This window comes from Mytilus californianus, unplaced genomic scaffold (genome assembly GCF_021869535.1).
Source record: "Mytilus californianus isolate M0D057914Y unplaced genomic scaffold, xbMytCali1.0.p SCAF_4, whole genome shotgun sequence".
NCBI classification, from domain to species: Eukaryota; Metazoa; Mollusca; class Bivalvia; order Mytilida; family Mytilidae; genus Mytilus; species Mytilus californianus.
Window position 1 is genome coordinate 57,247,628 of NW_026262690.1, and position 23,424 is coordinate 57,271,051.

Consider the following 23,424-nt stretch of genomic DNA (forward strand, 5'->3'; position numbering starts at 1 on the left):
CAGGATTTTTTTTTTTACAAAATTGACTTCTTGATACTATCTTATGATCATAAACAAGCTTCTGTCCAAGTTTGGTAGAAATCCAGGATAGTTTAAGAAAGTTATTAAAATTTCAAAAACTTTAACCACAGAGTGAATATTTGTGGACGCTGCCGCCGCCGCCCACGGAATGTAGGATCGCTATGTCTCGCTTTTGCGACAAAATTCGCAGGCTCAACAAAAATGGCAATACTTTAACATGTAAACTATGCAAAGCATATAAAGTCAATAAACCATAACTGATGGTGCAGGGGCGAATAACCTTTGTGGAAATAATAATTTTAATACTGATAAAACTGCATACCAAATACCATTGACCATAATAAGTGGTTCCCTGTAAACTGACCTAAACACAAACATAAAGATGTAAACTATGCAAAAGTTTCAAAATCAATATACAATGACTGAGGAGGCATGACCAAATATTCTCTTTGGAAATGAGATATGCCAATGCTAAGACAACTGCATACCAAATATCATTGACCTACCACTAGTGGTTTCCCTTATCTGACCTAATAATGAACTAATACATTGTTGATTGCAGCTGTTTTACACTTAGTCGAGGTGAGACAAAAAAGGATTGCCATTTTGGTTGGTTAGAATTTCATTATGTAATAAAATTTTCTGTTGTAAACTATTTTTTTAGTCAAGAGAGATAATATATTTAGATAGACAAACATCTTAATAAAATTCTGCTTCCTTGAAGTATAAAAAATCAGAATAGAAAGGAATAAAATTCATCAAGTACAATATACAAACCACTTTTTTAGTTCTTTTTTCATAAAATGTGTCATTAATGATATATTATAACACCAAAGCAAAGTACACATCTTTAATTTCTTATAACTTTCAATGATTGTTTATAATAAGTAGTTCTGCATTGTGGCAAGTCTTCAAATACTTCAAGGAGCACATCTGTTAAACAATCGTGTTTCACTTACATAGAAATTATATTGCTTATACTTTAAATCATTCAAAACTTGCTTTATGACCAGAGTTACATAAAATTAAGTAACAAATATTGCCTTGGCTTTTAACTTATTTCTAATAATAGGCATATTTTCCATTTGATATATCTTATTCAGTTCATCTTTAAAATCAGCAATCTCACTGGATTTTGGTGCTATATGTATTCTTTCAAATTTACTATAGACTGTATACCTCAACCTTTGAGAGTAAAGAGCCAGTTATAATGCATCTAAAAAGATTGAAATTGGGTGTTGTGACTGTATACAATGTATTTAAAAAGTATCTAGGTATTTGACTCACTGCAAAAATATATGAATTTGGACTTCAAGGATACATACATCTAATACTGTAAATTCAGAAATTATTGCGTTCATTTATTATTGCGATTTTTCATGAATGGACAAAAATGTGAGTTTAATTATTGCGATTTCAAAAAAATCTGCATAAAGATCTTTGTTTCAGTTATCAAAATGCGAGTTCTTATTATTGCGATACTCACCCAGTCGCACTATTCGCATTAATAAAAACCTCGCAATAATTTCTATATTTACAGTACTAAATCTTAAATATGTCCCCTGACTTCGAAAAACAAGACACAAGTAGTTACAGATTAAGCAATTTTGCCAAAATTCATTTTCTTTATTATAAGCTGTTAAAATGTGTCTGTACTTTTTTATTTCTTATCAATAGAAACATTTACTATTCTATCTTAAAAAAAGACTCCTTGCTAACTTTTCATCATCTTGAAGACACATGTACTATTATCACCAGCGAATTGTACAGTGTGTTCAAAATTTATTATTCTTTAATTTAAGGATGCATGTACAATGATGTCTTCAAATTTACTCAGAACTATAACAGTAGCTATTGACACATGACATTGTAATCACACCCATAGCCAGGGGGGTTGGGTATGGACAAACTTCCCCTAAAAACAAAACATACTATTGAACGACTATTTAAGTCGATATTCTGATTGAAGTTTGACTGTAATTCAGAGTGACAGGACCCCAAATAACCTCCCTCAGAGACATCCTGGCACTGAGTATTCAATAATTTCCCCATTTTTTCTTTACGTGAATGATACCCACTATTTGTGGAAAACAACTTAAAATGTCAGACAGTTAAACCAAATATATTATGTATGTTTTCTTTGGTTCCAATTCAGCACTTATTTGTAGAACATTAATCCTTAAGCAAATAAGATAATTTAATTTGAAAGACAGTATGCCTTTCACAATTCATGGAAATGTGACAGAGAATAATTCATTAACATGCATAACACAGACTTGTTTTCCGTAAAATGTGATAGATGTTACATAAAGAAGAAAGTTTATCTTATTCTAGTGAAAATTGCCCCCACGAAAATTGAAAAATAGAAGAACATGACATTTTAAACTAATTCCCCATTAACAAATGTACTTTAAGCTGTTGCTGGAAACTTAAAATGGTTATATATGAAAATAAATTCTCAACCATAGACAAGGTATATGTTATAAATATTCAAATGTTAAATAAAACACATTTTGTTTTTATGTCTAAAGTTGGTTTGAAAAGAAAATATAACATTTTTTTTTTTTTTTCATTTCAGAATTACTTTCTCTTTTACTATCTAATAGCATATAGAATTGAGAATGGAAATGGGGAATGTGTCAAAGAGACAACAACCCGACCAAAGAGCAGAAAACAGCCCAAGGCCACCAATGGGTCTTCAACAAAGCAAGAAAATCAAAATGGTTTTGATATTGCCTATGTTTATAAGAAATATAGTTTTATTAAATTGTAAAATTTGAACTTAAATTTTTGCTTCAAAGTTTTATAGAGTTTGAAATATATGTATAACACTGTAAAGGTAATGTTTGTATTGCATTAAAACAAAAAATTTCAAATGAAAGTTAATAAACATCAATAAGGATAAAAGATCCTTCAGGTTTCATTTATATTAGAACACCCTTTAGGTATAGAACCACTAATTCAGCTCAGTCAGAAAGAATAAATATAAGAAAAGTAGTACATATTTTAAACAAAATATTTCCTACTCATAGCTGTAACTTTGTCAATAAGTAAAATTTTTGGGTAATTTTGGTATCAAATGAAAGCTTAACATGTGTAAGGACATTGTATATCCAGGGGCAGATCCAGCCATTTTTAAAAGGGGGGTTCCCAACCCAGTATAAAGGGGGGGGGGGGGGGGGTTATAATTCTCCATTTTATTTGGTCTCTTGTGGATAGTTGTCTCATTGGCAATCATATAACATCCCCTTATGGTTATATTAATCAATTAAGATCAGAGTTGAATGCAACTGCCATGAGCAGGGTTTAAACTCACATCATCAGTGACAGGCTGGAGACCACTGTAGATCAACTACTTATATAAAAATTAGGTATGCCTGACTTTGTTTCCCGTTTTCATGCAAAATATTTTGACTTTCAGGTGTCATGCTTGCAAAAAATCGGCCAATCCCGGATCACGCTTACACCCCAATGAGATCCACTTTATACTAATTTTTTACTGAACAAATCGCTGATGAATGTTTTAAAAATAAGATAAATAAATGGCAAAAAATGACCGTTTCTTTCTAATATCGTGAAAATTTAATAAAAATGAATAGTTTCTGTTATTACACAAATTTATCATATGTAAAGAAAATATTCCAAATGTTTTTACAAAAATCCACTTGTGTTTATCCTTTGAAACAAAAAAGTTAGGTATGTCCTTCTAAAGGATAGAAATTTCAAAGCCGCCCACATTTTGAGTAAATGTCTAAGATTTTGACACCATTCATCTCTAAAAGTAGCACATGAAGGCATATCTTTTATTACATATTTCTCTTGACATGTTTAGCTTGAGTGCAAATTTTCGAAAAAAAATCACTGTGAGATCAAAACTATATTGTATGCCCTTAAGGTAGAAGTTTTCAATTTCTTTTTAAATACATGGTTGACCTGCACCATTTGATGTTAATAAAGAAGTATTTAAAAATCTTAACAAAATACAGTGCTGCTTAATCCTAAAAACACCAAATATCCATATTTTTGTAAGATTGCTTTTAAAACCAAATGCACAATTTTAAATTTCAATTTTGTTCTGAGTATCTGCTAAGGCCTGTATAAGTCTGAAATATTAAAACTGTGGGTAACATCAATGTCTCTGCTCATATCATATCCATGTTTTATACATACAGCATTTTCTGAAAATCAGTCAGAGTACATTAATTTGAGACAGGTAGTTTTAAAAAATAAATTATGTGTGATTTCAACAAATGGCTGAAATCTTTTTCTTTAAACCCGGTATGTAAAAATTTAAACTCATTGGCTGACATAACAGAACATTTAATTCCTAAATACAGAAGAGAATACAAGCAGAAACTTAAGGATGGATACATTCTCATCTATTTGGGATGGCATTAAAAGTTAAAAACACCTATTTGGTTTTCAATACAAAAGTATTTGTAAAAATTATTTGCATTGAGGGACAGCTAAAAAGTGTATTTTTTTCTAGTTTTTTTTTTACACTAAATGTACTTACAGTTTACGTAAAATCATTCGCATCATTGCGTCAGGTCCAATCTGAGCCAATGTCAACAAAATATCCTGCAATTCTTCTTCAGCTTCTTTCTTGTCGTTATGAGATGGTACAGTACCAACTCCCTGATCGTCTTGGCGGAAACGGTAGAATAAATATTTATCCTTGAATTGGTGCTCATGACATACTGAAAAAATAAGAGATCTACCATGAGTGTCTAAGTTTTCAAAAATATACCATTTTTTATAATTTATATCTCTGTGTAATTTACTTGTAAAAACATGTCCATGACATTCTTTTATTGTACAACACATCATTTGCTATAGTCCATGACTTTGCATATGATGTCTTTATAAGTAGAAATTCATACTGAATTGCTTATGTGTTTATATGTACAAAGCAATCATATTTGTATTATATCAAGTTTTCCCTGCATCTATAAGACATTTACTGAATGTCATCAAGAAGCTTATTTTCCAGATTATCAGATATAATTTTCGTCCCCTCCAGACAATATCTTCCCCCCTACCCCCACTGCCAAAATTTAAGAAAGAATAAAAAAAAAAAAAATTCTTTCTGTAAACATGTTAGGAACAAAGTAAAAATATATTAGCATTTTCAATTTTTTTTTTAAACAATATAAAAATAAGAATACCAATGATTGTGCTACGTCAACAAAATTATTCAATAAAACAAGCTATCATCATCGGAAGTGGCAAGACACACAATTTTGGTGCTTAGATACTGTAAACCAATTTATTTTCCCGTTAAGACGTTTCTATTTGACTTCGCGGCGATTTATTTTTGCGATGTTCTAATTTCATTGATGTATTAATGTAAGAGAAGATCGAAGTTTTAACATATTCGTGATGATTTATATTCGAGTTATTTTTCTACTCGCGAAAGTCGTGAAAATTAGTTGGTTTACAGTAGTAGTTTATTCCTAAAATTTTATGTAGAACTCCTTAAATGATTTTTTTTTCAGTGATCACTAAACCATGATATCTAGGTTAAATCATCCTTTGGACAAATATCTTGTCCAGTTGATGTAATGATGTATTCAAGGATGAAATAAGAATGGGGAGGGGCTTACAATATAAATCTATACAAGGATGTGCCCTAAATATGGTGTAACTTTCGGGAAAGTTATATAATATAGGGTCTGCATCTTTAACACTATCAAGGTAGTAATGTAAAATTGGGTCATGATCTTAAAGTTTTAAAGTAAAAAGGGCTATATCTAGTGTTAAATAAAACAAACATGTAAATTTGTGGCCCCTATTTCAGTTTTAACCTAAATAAAATTTTTGACCAATTTTTTATCACCAAGTGGCACTGCTGTTTAATAAAAAAATAAAAGTAGTAACGTCACCCCCTTTTTCTTCACCTGTATACCAACTTTAACCTTATTTATACCCTCTTTTGGATATGTAAGACTTTATTATTTTTTCTAACTAATCTTGAGCAGGAATGCCTTGTTCTTCTTTATCCATTTGTAAACATTGATACTATGTCTCTATATTTTCACTTACCTCACATTGTTTTGAAAAATAATAATGCCTCCAGATTTTAAATGAAGATAAAATGATTAAATCAAAATAAATGTATCAATACAAACACTCTTCCATATAATTTACATAAAATAAATTTAAAAATTCATGTAAAAGTAAATTTTGACAGATTAGCACTTAATATATTCAGGTGAGATACTTTTAACTACTTTATCAATAGGATGATAGAGATTTCTCTTTTCAGTTAGTGATTTGTATAAGTATGTCACAATGTGAAAAGAAAACAGTGCTGATATTTCATCTCATTTATTTGTCAAAATTTTTATAAAATGTGGTAGTAGGGCGAATATGAGGTTTATGAAAGAATTTCTTTACAATGTGTTTATATCCTGTGAAGAAAAATACTATTACAGTTTCATTGCCACAGTTGATCAGTCAACCATTCTTCTATTATTATTAGACTGCTAAGTACGTCTCTATAAAACTAAAATCGCTTTGAAAAGATGTTACTTGATTCAGTCTATTGTTTGTGACTTACATTTTCAATATGTGTTGCCACTTAAACCCATTTACAATGTTAGAGTATTTTGTAGTTCCTCAGAATAATGCAATGCAAATTTCATACATGACCATTATGAGCAGGAATATTTAAGAATTTGGTTAACAGGAAGTTCAAGAGAATGAATTTAAAAACGCTTCATACAACTAAGCATGCTTACATGAAGTTTTCTACCAAATTTCAAGAAGTTCTTGTCAGTAGTTTCTGAGAAAAATACAATGAAAATTCCATATGACTGACAGACAGACAAAGAGGAAAGGGGTATAATTATTAATTTCCTGGACATATACACTCCTCATCATACAACAAAGCATGCCTTTCATGAAGTTTGCTGTAGTTTATATGAAAAATGCAATGGAAATTTCATGTGACTGACTGAGACAGACAGATGTAAACATGTATACCCCCTCCTTTTATTGTCGAGCCTGCGACTTTTGTCGCAAAAGCGAGACATAGCGATCCTACATTCGATCATCGGCTGCATCCACAAATATTCACTCTGTGGTTAAAGTTTTTGAAATTTTAATAACTTTCTAAAACTATCCTGGATTTTTACCAAACTTGGACAGAAGCTTGTTTATGATCATAAGATAGTATCCAGAAGTAAATTTTGTAAAATAAAATCCTGTTTTTCCGTATTTTACTTATAAATGGACTTAGTTTTTCTGCCAGTTAACATAAAATTCACTCTGTGGTTAAAGTTTTTAAAATTTTAATAACTTTCTTAAACTATTTTGGATTTGTACCAAACTTGGACAGAAGCTTGTTTATGATCAAAAGCTAGTATCTAGAAGGAAATTTTGTAAAAATATATTTCCTGTTTTTCTGTATATTACTTATAAATGGACTTAAAGCCAGCTGAAGGACACCTCCGGGTGCGGGAATTTCTCGCTGCATTGAAGACCTGTTGGTGGCCTTCTGCTGTTGTCTGTTCTGTGGTCGGGTTGTTGTCTCTTTGACACATTCCCCATTTCCATTCTCAATTTTATTAGTTTTTCTGCCATTTAACATTACATTCACTCTGTGGTTAAAGTTTTTAAAATTTTAATAACTTTCTTAAACTATCCTGGATTTGTATCAAACTTGGACAGAAGCTTGTTTATGACCAAAAGCTAGTATCTAGAAGGAAATTTTGTAAAAATATATTCCCTGTTTTTCCGTATATTACTTATAAATGAACTTAGTTTTTCTGCCAGTTAACATTACATTCACTCTGTGGTTAAAGTTATTAAAATTTTAATAACTTTCTTAAACTATCCTGTATTTGTACCAAACTTGGACAAAAGCTTGTTTATGATCAAAAGCTAGTATCTAGAAAGAAATTTTGTAAAATATATTTCCTGTTTTTCCGTATATTACTTATAAATGGACTTAGTTTATCTGCCAGTTAACATTACATACAGTCTGTAGTTAAAGTTTTTAAAACATTTATTAGATTCATAAACCATTCTGGATTTTTACCAAACTTGGACAGAAGCTTCTTACAATCAAAAGATAGTATCTATAAGAAAATTTAAAAAAAAAATTTCCCTATTTTTGTTGAGTCCCTGACTAGCAGCAAAAGTAGGCGAGACACTGGGTTCTGAGGAACTTTACAAATCAACATTTTGAATATAAGATTTATGATACTGACACAGTGTTAAACTGTTGTAAATACAGCACTACACATGCACATTGAAATGACAATTTAACCGCATTTATTTCAATTTGTTTCATTTTGTGTCTTTTGATGTGACAGTATTTTTCTTTATAGAATCACAATACAATGAAATTTGATTTAAGAGACACTTAAGGAAGAGCAAAAAAGTGGTCTCATAGGTTCAATCTATATGAAACACACTACAAATGGATCTAAAGTTTATGGTCTTATAACACAGGTTTTTGCTTCATACAGGTGGTCTCGATCTTTAGCAGGTTTGACTGTACTTTAAATTGTTTATTGGGACTTGATAAATCACCAAACCTTTTTTCCCCTTTTACAAAAGTATACAAAATTAAACAAAAAAGTTTTTTCTTTTCAGAAATTATTACAAACTCAAAAGTATATACATGCCTGTTATACTGTAAATTTTGGCAAAGATCAACCTAAATTTGAAGACAAGAAGGAGACACATTGACCAAGCTTATAAATACTATATATAATCTGACCAGAAAACACATTCAATAATGTTAATACAGATATTTTCTTTTATTTTTGACTATATCATGCTTAATATAAATATAATACTGTCTCACAAAAGCAAATTTCACTTTTATTATGAGAATATTTTAAGATCAAATGTTACTTATTAATATATGGCTCATAAAATATTTACAATTATTAAAAAGTACCTGTAGCTGTAAAAATTCTTCAAGAGAATAATGATCATAAAGACATTTAAAAATAAAATATGAGTTATATAAACTTTTTATTACAAATTCTTATCAAAAATGCTGTATAAAGATATGAAATAATTAAAAATAAAACTTATTGCAGCAATTTTAGTACTCAAACTTCAAATATGAGAACAATAGAAAGCTTCAATTTAAACGTTTTTAATTATTTTTTTTTCTTTTCAATGAAAAAGAAAAACACTGGAGGAAAGACGAGAAATCAATGCATGGTTAAAATTAGTAAGCAGTAGAAAAAAATTCACTCCCCTGAATGTTTACAACAATTTAAGATGCTTATAGATTAGTTATCAAGCAATTTTTAATATGTACTAAAAGAAAATAATATTTTCACAGTTTACATTTTACAGAATATTGTAATGAACAGGGGCCACAGTTATCTTCCTTAGATTTTCGTTGTCTACAAATACAGTCCCTAGTGTGGACAGTGTATAACTTGCAAATTTTTTTCATACACTTTCCAAATTTATTTCTTTATATTTTATGCATGAAATATTAAGTAAGGGGATGATATTACATGTCAAAAAAATTGGGGTGCTGCATCTTTATGTAAAGTAGTGATTTGGTCCAGTTAAAAAAGGTCAAAAACTAGTATGTCTGAAGCTGTCAAACTGAATTTTAGACCCCCTTAACATAGAATTGTCAATATTTTGAGTTAGAGCTGGTAGACTTTTCTATAATTTTGATATTATTTGTCCCAATAGTAGTACACTACACTGTAAAAATCTTTTTGAGATAGAGCAGGTGCGATTTTTTTAATTTGACTTTATTGTCTAAAAGAAATGCACTATGGAATAACTGTGTTCTCAGGCCATCTACTGTATCACTAGCCTGTAAACACTAAGTAAGGTTGTGAGTTTGAACCCCAAATGTGGCAGGTGGGTTTGACCCCATTCTTAATTGAATAAGATTGACAGTTTTCTTTCTCAAAGGTCAGTGGTTCTCTCTGGGCACTCCAGCTTCCTCCGCCAATAAAAATTGACCACCATGATATAGCCAATAGTGCTGAAAGTGGTGTTAACCACCAACAATCAATCAGTAAATGAAACGAAATGACATAAGGCTGCTGTATATCATATTTGTGTTTTTTGTTTATTGTTTTGAACATAAATGCACACATCTTCTTATTCTTATGATAATTTACAAATAGGGTTTCATTCGCTCAAAGCACTATGTTAAAACAATTACTTTACCTTGTCAATCCTTATAGTATTAAAATATGTGATAGCAGTGTTCTATGTACTAGTGTATATGTAGAAATATAACCAGGTTGGTGTGTATGTCAATGAATGTGGATATTAGATATCTTTTTGTGGCCCAGATCTGATCTTTGTATTGTGCAGGGGAGTCAACTAGGAGCTTAACTTGGTAGAGCATAGTCCAGCTTCGTTTGATATTACAGTTAATGGTCAATACAAGAGTGCACACGCTGAAATGTCTTGCCTGCTCTACAGACCATTGATTTTATGTTAAAAGTATATAAGATAAAGGTTTTTCTACAAGTATCACATAAACTTAACATTTTTAAAGATCCATGTCAATGAGGTCAAGGTCAGATAAATTCTGTCAAACAGACATGTACACCTTACAACTATTCCATACACCAAATATAGTTGACCTATTGCCTATGGTAATTGAAAAACAGAACTTAACATTGACCAATAAATCATGAAAATGAAGTCAAGGACAGAAGATTGTTTAAACATATTTTATTTGCTTAAATATGCAAAAGGGATGAGACACTAGTTAATCAAACTTATGAAGTCTTCTCCCAAAAGACAGAAGATACCTGCCAGTCAGACATGTACACGTTACAATTACTCCATACAACAAATATAATTGACCTATTGCTAATAGTACTTGAAAAACAGACCAAAGCACAAAACTTAACATTGACCAATGAACCATGAAAATGAGGTCAAGGTCAAATGATACCTGCCAGACTGACTTGTACCCCTTACAATCATTCCATACACGACATATAGTTAACCTACTGCTTATAGTATCTCAGAAACAGACCTCATCACTGATCCATAAATTGAGGTCGTGGTCAGGTGAATCCTGTCTGACGGACATGTAGACGTTGCAAGGAACCCATATACCAAATATAGTTATCCTATTACTCATAATAAGTGAGAAATTCACATGACAAAAAAACTATAATTTTTTTCAAGCAGTCGCTGAACCATGAAAATGAGATCAAGGCAAATGGATATATGACAGATGGAAACTTAAGGTATCTGCAAACAAGGTATGAAGCATCCAGGTATTCTACCTTCTGAAATATATAGCTTTACACATATAGTTTACAACGCTGCCACTGGATAGTAATCCCTATGTCTCGTATATTGCGACTTTTGTTGCAGGTGAGACAAAAACAACAAGTTATAGATTCCTGTATTAATAATTCACAAATACATATTTACATGTCATATATGAACAGATCAAATCTAAGTCAGCATAATTTGATACAAGGCTAAAATTATGAGACCTTTAAATAAACAAAACATCTACATCTTTTCTAACATAGGAAATGTCTTCATAGCTTAAATGCACTAGTTCTTTGCTTTTGACTGATAATCAAACTCCTTATTCTATTATTTAAAGGTGGTAATTGCAATTTGACAAGTATACCTAAATCCCTTATCCTGAATTAAGAAATAAATGTCTAATTACGGCATTTTTGATGCTTGTAAAATTTGTAACAAGTCAATACTCAGTTTTGATATATTTATCTCAAGCACTGAAATTTAACATTAAGAAGAAAGGAAAATACTTAAAGGTTACATCATTTTTCCTTGGTGATATAAAAATGAAATTTATGCTATCTTTCAAACCCTCCGTGAATATTGATAATATTTAAAGATCTTAAGGGTTTAAACTTTGCACATAATCATGAATCATCTTCACACATTAAATAACCCGATTAAATAATACTTCATTTTTTAGACAAAAAAGGTCCCTTTGAGCAACCCCTCTTTTATGGCTAGCGAAGATGCATTGCCAGCTTTACAACCATATATTAAGTTTCAGATCATTTAGTTTCAAATTTACTGCTTTTTAAATGGCCACACTGAAAAGTTGTATCAATTTAGCAGTTTTTAATTAAAGTAAAATTATGTTTGACCCTAAAATCATGTTACATTAGAAATGTTAAGATGTTCACAGAAAAGAAATTTTCTTACCAAAGTCACTTTTATGAAAAATCTGTAAGGGTTCCGCGAAACCCAGTGTCTCGCCTACTTTTGCTGTTAGTCGCAGGCTCAACAAAAATGGGGAAATATTATTAAAAATTTTCTTCTAGATACTATCTTTTGATTGTAAGAAGCTTCTGTTCAAGTTTGGTAAGAATCCAGGATGGTTTATGAATCTAATAAATGTTTTAAAAACTTTAACTGCAGACGGTATGTAATGTTAACTGGCAGAAAAAGTAAGTCTATTTATAAGTAAAATATGGATAAACAGGATATTTTTTTTTAACAAAATTTACTTTTGAATACTATCTTGTGATCATAAACAAGCTTTTGTCCAAGTATGTAACAAATCCAGGATAGTTTAAGAAAGTTATTAAAATTTGAAAAACTTTAACCACAGAGTGAATGTTATGTTAACTGGCAGAAAAACTAAGTCCATATATGAGTAAAATACGGATAAACAGGATTTTTTTTTTTACAAATTTACTTCTGGATACCATCTTATGATCATAAACAAGCTTCTGTCCAAGTTTGGTAGAAATCCAGGATAGTTTAAGAAAGTTATTAAAATTTGAAAAACTTTAACCACAGAGTGAATATTTGTGGCCGCCACAGAGAGTGAATATTTGTGGCCGCCACAGAGGGAATGAAGGATCGCTATGTGTGGCTTTTGTGACAAAAGTCGCAGGCTCGACAAAAATGGAAATGTTAGGTACGTTATGTACATGTATTTCTAGTAAAATCTTTTAAATAAAATTAAGAATGGAAACACTCTTCTGTATAATGGTGGATTTGGGAAATATCCTTTAATGTCATTCTATATTTTGTACTTTGTAAATATATCTGATTCACAAACCACACCACTTTTGGGGAGACACCTAATATATGTGTTGTTTACATACTGGTCCCCAGATATGATCTTCACGATTAATCTCATAGAGATACAACTTGAGAATTTTACCAGTATAAAGATAATAGGATAGAGGTCAAACTGAATTCTCAGGAAGACCTAAAGTAAAGGGGAGGTGAAGTACAGAATTTTAGTAGAAGATAAATCTCTAAGAAGTTTAAGGCACATAAATGTTGAAAAAATATCACACAATCCTATGATTTGAACTTTGCAAAAAAATGCAGTGCATGTGAACTTTCCATTCCAGGATATGATTTTTTATTAAACTTCATAGTAAAAGTGGCACAGTTTTAAGTGTAAAATGAGTTCTTTTCGGAAATTACATTGTCTATATTTACAGAAAAACATCCTATAAGGAATACAATGCATTCATTTTAAAGATGTATAGGGGATTTGAGTTGCTGTTCTTTTACCAAACATCCTGTATTTTGAATAAGTGTTTATTAGAAATCTCTCAAAATATTTGATAAAGTTGTCATGAATATTACAAATAACAAGAGTTTACAATAATAACCTTTTCCAAGAAATATAACAAATAGGAAAATGAAGTAAATCAAATAAAACATATGTTTACTTGGTAAAGTTTTATGTAAAACATATTTCTTTTAATCTTGAAATGTTACAAAACATCCGGTTATTAACATAAGTGACTGTACCTTATTTATTTGTCATAATGTAAACCATATCAAAACAACTGCACTTTTTATTCATGAAAAATGTGCAGTTATGTAAAGGAATTTTGTTCGAATTATTTTCACACATAATATGTCATTTTATAGAATGTGAACTGACTATATATTATATATTTCTTAAGTTAAAGATTTAAATTGAAGCTCAAACTGATTCAAAGTTTATAAAGAAGTATTTTTGTTTCTTCTTTTTTTAAGAACAAATCTTTTAACATATAAATATTTGTATTTAGAAATAAAAAGACACTTGATGAAGAAAACATTGCTATACTTTATCTGACAAAGGAAAGTCAGAGTTAAATATTTGTTACATGATTGTGCAATTGTTGTTAATGTCTAAATTGTTTATATGCTTGTTCAGTGTTTCTAATACAAAATTTAACATATAATTATTGAATCTTAAAATGGGTAAATCAATCTTTTTTGTTTTGTTTATGTCTTACTATTGATTATAAGTCAGCAACAACAATAGTGCATGATAAAAGGATGTCATTTAATCACATCGATATATCATCAAAATTAGGCCACTGACGAAGCTTCTAATCTCAAATGTCTATGTAACATGCTTTTATTAATCTAAACAATCAATTATTACAGTTTGTGCACACTGGTCAAAGGCTTGCAATTTAACAGACAGAATATTCAATTATGTATGTAGGGTAAATAATTCTTTAAAAATAATATTTGTATACAGGTTTGCCCCCAAAAACACATCTTTTAAACAAGGGGCAATAACTCTAACTCACCATGAACAACTAATCCTTCCTCAAGTAGAGCTTGCCATATTCCAACTGCTTGGTTACGAGAATACACCAGAGTACTTTGCTGTAACAACCAATCCACCATTTCTGTACCAACCATGCATCTGCGATATGTTCGTAAATGATATTTCCTATCACGAATCATGTGAGGAGCTCTTGACAGTATCATAGCACGTAAAATGTTGGCTGCTCTAGAAAGTTTCTGTGATGGCATCTATAAAAAAAATGAAAGATTGAAAACTATCCCAAAAATAATATGACAGGTGTTTAATCACTACAAAGGTATTTGAAACAAAAGTTTTACTTAATTGAATGTAAAAAACAATATCCAGAAAATATTTAACTTTTTTTTAAAAATTAATCACGAACAGTAGCTCTTAATATCCCATTTACAAAATTCTACCAGCACTCTCTTACCTTTTTAATGAAATATTTTTAGAAAAATATCCCATAAATAAAACACCTTACAAATAGCATCTATGACATGGATTTATTAATCAGTTTTTCACATAAAATATTCACCAATATTTATCAGAACATTATTTACCAGTATATCCTAAAATGTTCAATGCATTAACTTCAAAAGAAATAAGCAAGTTCAAAAATAAAATTCTTTATGTGGCTTGAACTGCTTCCTTATACTGATGTCAAAATTTGGATGTGCAGGAAATGCTCATTGACATTTTATGAGACATGAACAATATTTATAATGGTCCTGAGTAATGGCAAGTTATCAAAGCAAGACATTATTGAAGCACATTGTGCAATCACTGAGTTCCTTTAGTTTTTGGGTCCTACTAGCTCGTGCTACTTAACAGACAAAATATTCCCTATCTGCACTGATTTTAGAATTCCTCCAAGTCATTGCTGATATAAGTCTATGATATAAATTTCATAAATATCTGGCAAGAATCGTATACTTGAGTGCTTATAATGCAATTTTCCATAGAAATGACATTTTCAAGGGACACACATCCTGTAAATATATTTGATCAGCTCTAATTTTCGAACTTTTCCCAGACCTCCCTGATATAAATCTTTAAATAAATCCTACAAGAACATGAAGAAATGTAGGTTTGAGAGCACTTACAATGCAATTTTCCACATATTTTTTTTTTATATTTCCAAGCGGCATAACTACTTTAATAAATGAGGAATGTGTCCATGGGACACATATGATGCCCCTGCTTGCATATAAAGTTATAAAGGGGCATAACTCAAGAACTGTAAAAGTGACGCTACCCAAATTCGCACTTGATCTGAGTTTTGTGGTATAGTGTATAAGATTCTTAACATTTGGTTGAGGCAAACTTAAGTTGGAGAATGGAAAAGAAAAATTCAGCAATTTTTCCATTTGTAAAGGGCATAACTCTAGAAAGGTAAAAGTGACGCTACCCAAATTCAAACTTGATCTGTGTTTTGCGGTAATAACAATTGTGTTTCATAACATTTGTTTGAGGCAAAATAAAGTTAGAGAACGGAAACCAATTTTGGGACATACAGATGTACTGATGGACAAGGGTAAAACTTAATGCCCCCTCTGCTATGGCGGGGGCATAAAAATGGTTGTTTGGCACTAATTTTTGAACTTGTCCAAAACATTACTGATATAAAGCTTTGATATAAATTTCATAAAAATCTGGCAAGAATTGTACAACACATGAGAGTGTTAACACCACTGGACTGACTCCCAGTATTTCTATGTCCCCAGCATGGAGTGCAACTCAGTCAACAACAAAAAATGTAAACATTGCCCTATGAATACAATACTTATTTTCATTTTTTCAAGTAGCTAGGATTTTTTTCCCTTCACATCACTTTATTTAACTGTGTAGAAAAGATTTGATTTAATTTTCATAATCATCCATCCAGCAATACGAGCATCATCAGAGTGTTAGAAGACATTTTACAGGGCAATAACTTAAAGAAATATTTTCTTTACAGGACTCAAATTAACTCAATAACTCAACTATTACCAATATCACTCAACTGAGATATTGGTAAGAAAAAGCTTCCAAATAAGTTTCAAAGAAATTTATCATGAAATAAAAAAGCAAAGTGGCTACAAGATCTTTTCCAGTGATTTGTTTTTTTAAGGGAAGCAACTCCTGTTCATGATTAAAGTCGTGGATTTTTTTTAAGGTCATACCAAAACTTATTGTCCATTAAAAATAATCCAATCAAATTTTAAAAGTGTGCTTCTATATTTAATTTGAAATCGAAACAAAATATATTATTAAGTATTATCATAGAATAAAAAAAAATGGTAACGGTAATGCCAACACACACATAATTAACAGAGCCTGGTGATGATCAATTTATAGCCTCATAGCTATCATAGAATCATTATGTATAATATAATTAAGAATTATAAAGTAGTTTTTAAGAAAAAACTGGAAATTTTACTAATGGCAATAATCTTTGTTTTCTGATCTGCACCATCTTCGCTAGCCAAGGGTTACGATTCAGTCCCCTCCTCTCCACCCTTGGCAGATTAAGACAGAATTTTGGATCCATGCAATAACAATTTCCATTGGTCACAGTTGTATCTGGCTGCATCCAATCAAAAATTGTGCGTTAATGTAGAAAATGTAAATAAATAATTGCCACGTGCTGACTGTGCAACAAGTCTTACCCCCAAAACATAGGATGATATTTAGTGACAATTCTAAAGTTTGTAATCAACTAATTGAAGTTCCTGGGTATATTTCTCGCGCATATGTTGGAATTTCAATGTATATTTTCGGATCATGCCTCACGAAATTTGTAAACACAAGCCGCAACCATTTTTACACATCCACACTGAAGCAAGTTCAAGTGCTGCCACTGGTCAAGAATGATGTACCGGTAGTCGGAATGGGCATGACTTTTATCTATCGGTAGATGGCGCAGCATTGTGATCACAAATGTTGGATTAATCCGCCAAGGGTGGAGAGGAGGGGACTGGATCATAATCCTTGGCTAGCGAAGATAGATCTGCACCAAATTTACAATTTTCAGAAAGGATTGTCACAGCATCTATTAAAGCTGTTTGTGCACTACCATCTAATTTGATATGCAGATAAGAAGCAAAGCTGTTAACATGTCCAATGTTTAGATTAGTTATAACAGATGACCATATACAGATCATACATACAATTTAACAATCAAATCAGTTCATAAGTTTCTGACTTGAAGATCTAAGATGTTTCAGTCAGTACTGATATGAAATGAAAATGAATTGTAGCATTTTATGAAAATCATAGATTCATGAAACTAAACATATCTACCAAGTATGGTTCCACGTCGGAGAGACAAAGTCATTTACAAATAGTAAAACAAAATGTAATAAATACTGCATATCTGATATACTCCTTGAATAAAGCTGTAGTAAAATAAATCTGCCTCTCCTATTCTCTGTAAAAACAAGTAGGTACAAACCATCAGTTTAAAGTATCCTGATAGCAATTCTAAATCCACTTACAGTTCATTTTGTGGCCTTTTATAGCTATACGGTATGGGGCTTTCTCATTGTTGAAGACCGTATGGTTGCCTAATAATTGCTAACATCCACTTCATTTGAACTTTGGTGGACAGTTGTCTCATTGGCAATCATACCACATCTCCTTATTTTTATATGGTAAACAACAAAATATCCAAAAAAACTAATACTTACAGTAGTGATGGGTGAGGCTGGACTGCTGTGTTTATCATCCAAATTTGAACTACTACCTTTCCTTGACCTTGGTATCTGTGGTGACAATTCATACTGATGTTTGTGAGGATCTGTAAAAAAACAATACCCCCGGTATGTTGAAAATACCTCGCAGTAATTCCAATTAGAAATCTAATGACAATACTGTTCTAGCTTTTGACTTTCACAGCTCGGATTAAAAAGATATTTTTTTCAATAAATAAATGTCAATACCAATACTGTAAATTCAGAAAATATTGTATGCATTTATTATTGTGATTTTTGAAAAAATGCATCCAGATATATGTATCTGATATTATAAAGAGAGTTCTTATGATTGTGATACTTACCAAGTTGCATTATTCTCATTAATACAAACCTCACAATGATTTCTGAATTTACAGTATATAGAAATGACAAGCAATGGCCCTAATTCATGCCACTCTTCTATCATCTTTCTTGGTATATCATAATCATTCTCCAGGTTACTGTTACAGTAACCTTTGTCATCTTTCTTAGCCAAGGGGGACAATCAAATTTTATTTTCCAATTTCACTTATAGAAAACGGTTGGGGAAGAACTGCAAGTGGAAATTTGGGCATGCTGCTATAACCTCGTTTACCATTTAATCCTGTGCTCTATTAAAGACAATCCAAACACATTTTAAAACAATGATGATATGTGTCAAGGAATAAATTACAATCAATTTTTTTGTTGTCCATCTATATCTTTGGAAACAAAATTATAGCTTTTTGACCAGAAGTATAAAAGCATTCACAAATACAAGAACAAGATCTCCAAAGTAATACACTCATACTAAGTTAATACTTTAATCTTGGTCCACTAAGCCCCAGTGTTTGACTGAATAACACTCATTCCTTAAGATTGACCAATGAACCATGAAAATTAGGTCATGGTCAGATGATAATTGCCAGACAGACATATACACCTTACAATCATTCCATACACCAAATATAGTTGACCTATTGCTTATAGTATTAGACCAAAAAACAAAAACTTAACATTGAGCAATGAGCCGTAAAAATGAGGTCAAGGTCAAATAAAACATGCACGACTGACATGTACATCGTAAAATATTTTCATACACCAAATATAGTTGACCTATTGGATACAGTATAAGAAAAACAGTCCGAAACACAAAAACTTAACTTAAACCACTGAACTATGAAAATGAAGTCAAGGTCAGATGACACCTGGCAGTTGGACATGTACACCTTACAATCATTCTATAAACCAAATATAGTAGACCTATTGCTTACAGTATCTGAGATATGGACTTTACCACGAAAACTTAACCTTGTTCACTGATTCATGAAATGAGGTCGAGGTCAAATAAAACATGCACGACTGACATGTACATCGTAAAATATTTTCATACACCAAATATAGTTGACCTATTGGATACAGTATAAGAAAAACAGTCCGAAACACAAAAACTTAACTTAAACCACTGAACTATGAAAATGAAGTCAAGGTCAGATGACACCTGGCAGTTGGACATGTACACCTTACAATCATTCTATAAACCAAATATAGTAGACCTATTGCTTACAGTATCTGAGATATGGACTTTACCACGAAAACTTAACCTTGTTCACTGATTCATGAAATGAGGTCGAGGTCAAATAAAACATGCACGACTGACATGTACATCGTAAAATATTTTCATACACCAAATATAGTTGACCTATTGGATACAGTATAAGAAAAACAGTCCGAAACACAAAAACTTAACTTAAACCACTGAACTATGAAAATGAAGTCAAGGTCAGATGACACCTGGCAGTTGGACATGTACACCTTACAATCATTCTATAAACCAAATATAGTAGACCTATTGCTTACAGTATCTGAGATATGGACTTTACCACGAAAACTTAACCTTGTTCACTGATTCATGAAATGAGGTCGAGGTCAAGTGAAAACTGTCTGACGGGCATGAGGACCTTGCAAGGTACGCATATACCAAATATAGTTATCCTATTACTCATAATAAGAGAGAAATTAAGAATACTAAAAATCTTAACTTTTTTTTCAAGTAGTCACTGAACCATGAAAATGAGGTCAAGGTACATATGACAGACGGAAACTTCATAACATAAGGCTTCTATATACACAGTATGAAAGATCCAGGTCTTCTACCTTCTGAAATATTAAGCTTTTAAGAAGTTTGTTAACCCCGCCGTGGCCGCCACAGACGGATCACTATCCCTATTTAGAGCCTGCGACTTCTAAACTGGTTGAGGTTTTAAAATGTTTTAAGAACAGTTAAAAGACCAATTAGATTTAAAAGCAGATCTTGTCTATCATTTACCACAGATTGAATTTAATTAATCTTGACCATATTGTTATATTTATTTTCCTTTACAAATAAAAACTATATAAGTACATTTGACCTTCCTAGTTTTTAAGTATAAACATGATGTACAACGCCTCTGATTATATATGGATTGTAATGTATGATTGAAATTTGAAATAATAGTGTGGAGACAGCTTACCTCAAATACTTTCAGAAAATAAAATGGTGTTCTCCATTCTCTTATTTTTTATTCATTGCAAAATAGTACTAGTTAATCCAAAGTACAATTTAAGGTGGCCTCCATGACTTTGTTGCAGGGAGACAAAAACTGGTACATGAGGGCTTAGATTTACAACTACATTTTTATAATTAATAAATATACTTACTTGTCCTTGTAAGTGAACTTAGTGGTGTGATCACACCTTCTAATAATGTTTTATTTCTCTGAAAAAAAACATTTACAAATATTAAAATTAAAGTCATAAAATTACAAATAACAAATAAAATTTCATAACATCTTACACTTTATTGTGATATCATAGAAACAATTATCAATATCTAAAAATCCGTCCTTGCTTTTGCACCAATTTGCATTTCATTTTCGCAAAACAAATCTTTCATTTGCACCACAAAACATATTTTATTTGCGCCAATAGTACAGGTAATTTAAATAATATAAATAATAGATCTATATTGAAAAGAGACTTTTAATTATAAAGTTACAACATAGTTCTGATAGCATAATATAACATAGTGATCATCAATCACATTCAGCAATAAACCAAAATGTAAACATTAAACACTGATAAGTTTTTTCAAAATGCTGAGATTGTACTTTTTGCTGGTCTAAACAGTGGTTGACTGTATCATTCAATGTTTTGCTGCCCACATCTATTGTGATTCTGGCTTTTAAACTTTTTGGGGTACATCTATACGACTTGTCTCTATTTTTCAATACATAAGATTTCATAAATGCGAAGTCCTTAAAAATTACAGACGTATTTCCTCCTCAATTTGTCTCCGAATGAATTATGTCCATTTTGTCACCTCCAACATGTGAACACTATACATTTTTATACACTCAGTTTTGTATGAGAAATGAGTAGGAACTCACTTACTTATCCAATGGGAGGATACTCTACAACATTTCTTATACAAGCCTCGTATTCAGGATACAACTTATATTAAAAAGTTTCCGTTAAATTTTACCTGTAAATTGGTGCAAAAACATTATTTAATTATGGCGCAAATGAAATACAACGCAATGGGGCTAATGAAATACTGCATTTTTAAAAGTTGGCGCAAATGCAATGAGCCCCTAAAAATAAATTTGTCACTGACTTATCACAATCAAATATCAAACCTAATTAAGGATTTAAGGATTTCGCAATTTTTATAATACAAAGTGTTGTCTTAAGGATATATATATAATGGATGACTAAATTGATGAATATTCAATTCCCTAGAAAAGAATTTACTCAATAAAAAATGTGTATACTATTATTTTCTCTAATTTTTTCACTATTTTCACATTTCCCAACCGATTGTGAAAAAATTATTCTCCTCACTAGTGAAATATCTGCTTGGCAAATGATTGGTTGAAATTTAATTATGACGTCAAATTTTCTTGGTTTCTTCTGAATTTCCTATTGTGACGTCCTGAAAAAAGGCGACCATGCCCGATGACGTCACATATAAAGAATACAACTTTTTGCAAATCTTTGAAAAGGAAGGATAAAAATCATTAGAGAAACAGATTCCTCCACTATAACTAAGCTCAGCAAGCCTCTCGCTTTAAATATTAAAATTTAACTGTCTCCAGTGGAGAAATATCGTAACACACATTTTGCAGTGGTGGAATCTATATTTCTACATCATGGAGGCAACTTTAAATGAATTTAAAATCTAAATATTTCTTCATTACATATTCAATCAATTTATTACATATTCAATGAATTTATTACATATTCAATTTATTACATATTCAATGAATTTATTACATATTCAATAAATTTATTATATATTCAATGAATTTATTACATATTCAACAAAATTTATTTACATATATGTTGTACTCAACTATAGTTAGTAAATTACAATTACCTCCCAGAGTATCCTAAAATCCTTCTGTTCAATTCTAACAAGTTCTGTAAATTCTTTTGTTACAACTGTTGCCTGTCTTGGTTGGTTTGTCAAAATAGACTCTCCAAATGATATTCCTACACCAAAAGTGCATAATGTTACCTCATCCTGTTCAAAACATAAATATTTTCATTATATATTTGTTTTTGTTTTAGTTTTTGAAAAGTTTTTGTGCAAACTTTGATTAAACTAGAGGCTCCAAGGAGCAGGCATTGCTCACTTAGGGATTTTTCCTTAAGCATAATATTGACACAGACACAGTAATATAATCATGAAAATCAAAACCTACTGACCAATTTAACGATGTTCGCCACTCTGTTTCAAAATAACAAGCTTTTTAAAAGACTGTTACAAATTAATAGTATATAAACAAAAGAACTAAAAAAGCAGAATAAAATGAAGGGTCCGTGTGCTTGTTTTCTAGATATAAGCAGTTGAAAATTTGGCGGGAAATAATTCTCTCTAGGCTTTTCACACTTAACATTGGCACCCTTTTTCTTTCAAAAATTATGAAAAAATAACAAGCATTTTATAGGATTTTCAAATATGGCTTTTTAAACTATATGTAATAAAATAATGAAAAGAAAAGTATGGGTTAGCGGGGAAAATTTTATAATGGCACTACATGGATAAAACCAGAGGATTCCAAATATATGGCAAAAATTCAAAAACAAGAGGAGCGAACATCCTTAAACTGCATTTGGTCTGGTGGAAAATAACCAATGAATATTTATTTTTGA

General features: G+C 30.9%; 1 protein-coding gene across 1 annotated transcript in view; it reads right to left on the bottom strand.

The window, feature by feature from the left end:
• Positions 1-23,424, bottom strand: part of LOC127698449 (rap guanine nucleotide exchange factor 4-like) — a 126,523-nt gene that overhangs the window by 51,449 nt on the left and 51,650 nt on the right. The window contains exons 6-10 of the mRNA XM_052201902.1: positions 22,646-22,792; positions 20,929-20,986; positions 18,205-18,314; positions 14,535-14,763; positions 4,538-4,721 (exon numbers count right to left, since the gene is read on the bottom strand). Coding sequence (XP_052057862.1) covers positions 4,538-4,721; positions 14,535-14,763; positions 18,205-18,314; positions 20,929-20,986; positions 22,646-22,792 — 728 coding nt within the window. The remainder of the gene's footprint in view (positions 1-4,537; positions 4,722-14,534; positions 14,764-18,204; positions 18,315-20,928; positions 20,987-22,645; positions 22,793-23,424) is intronic.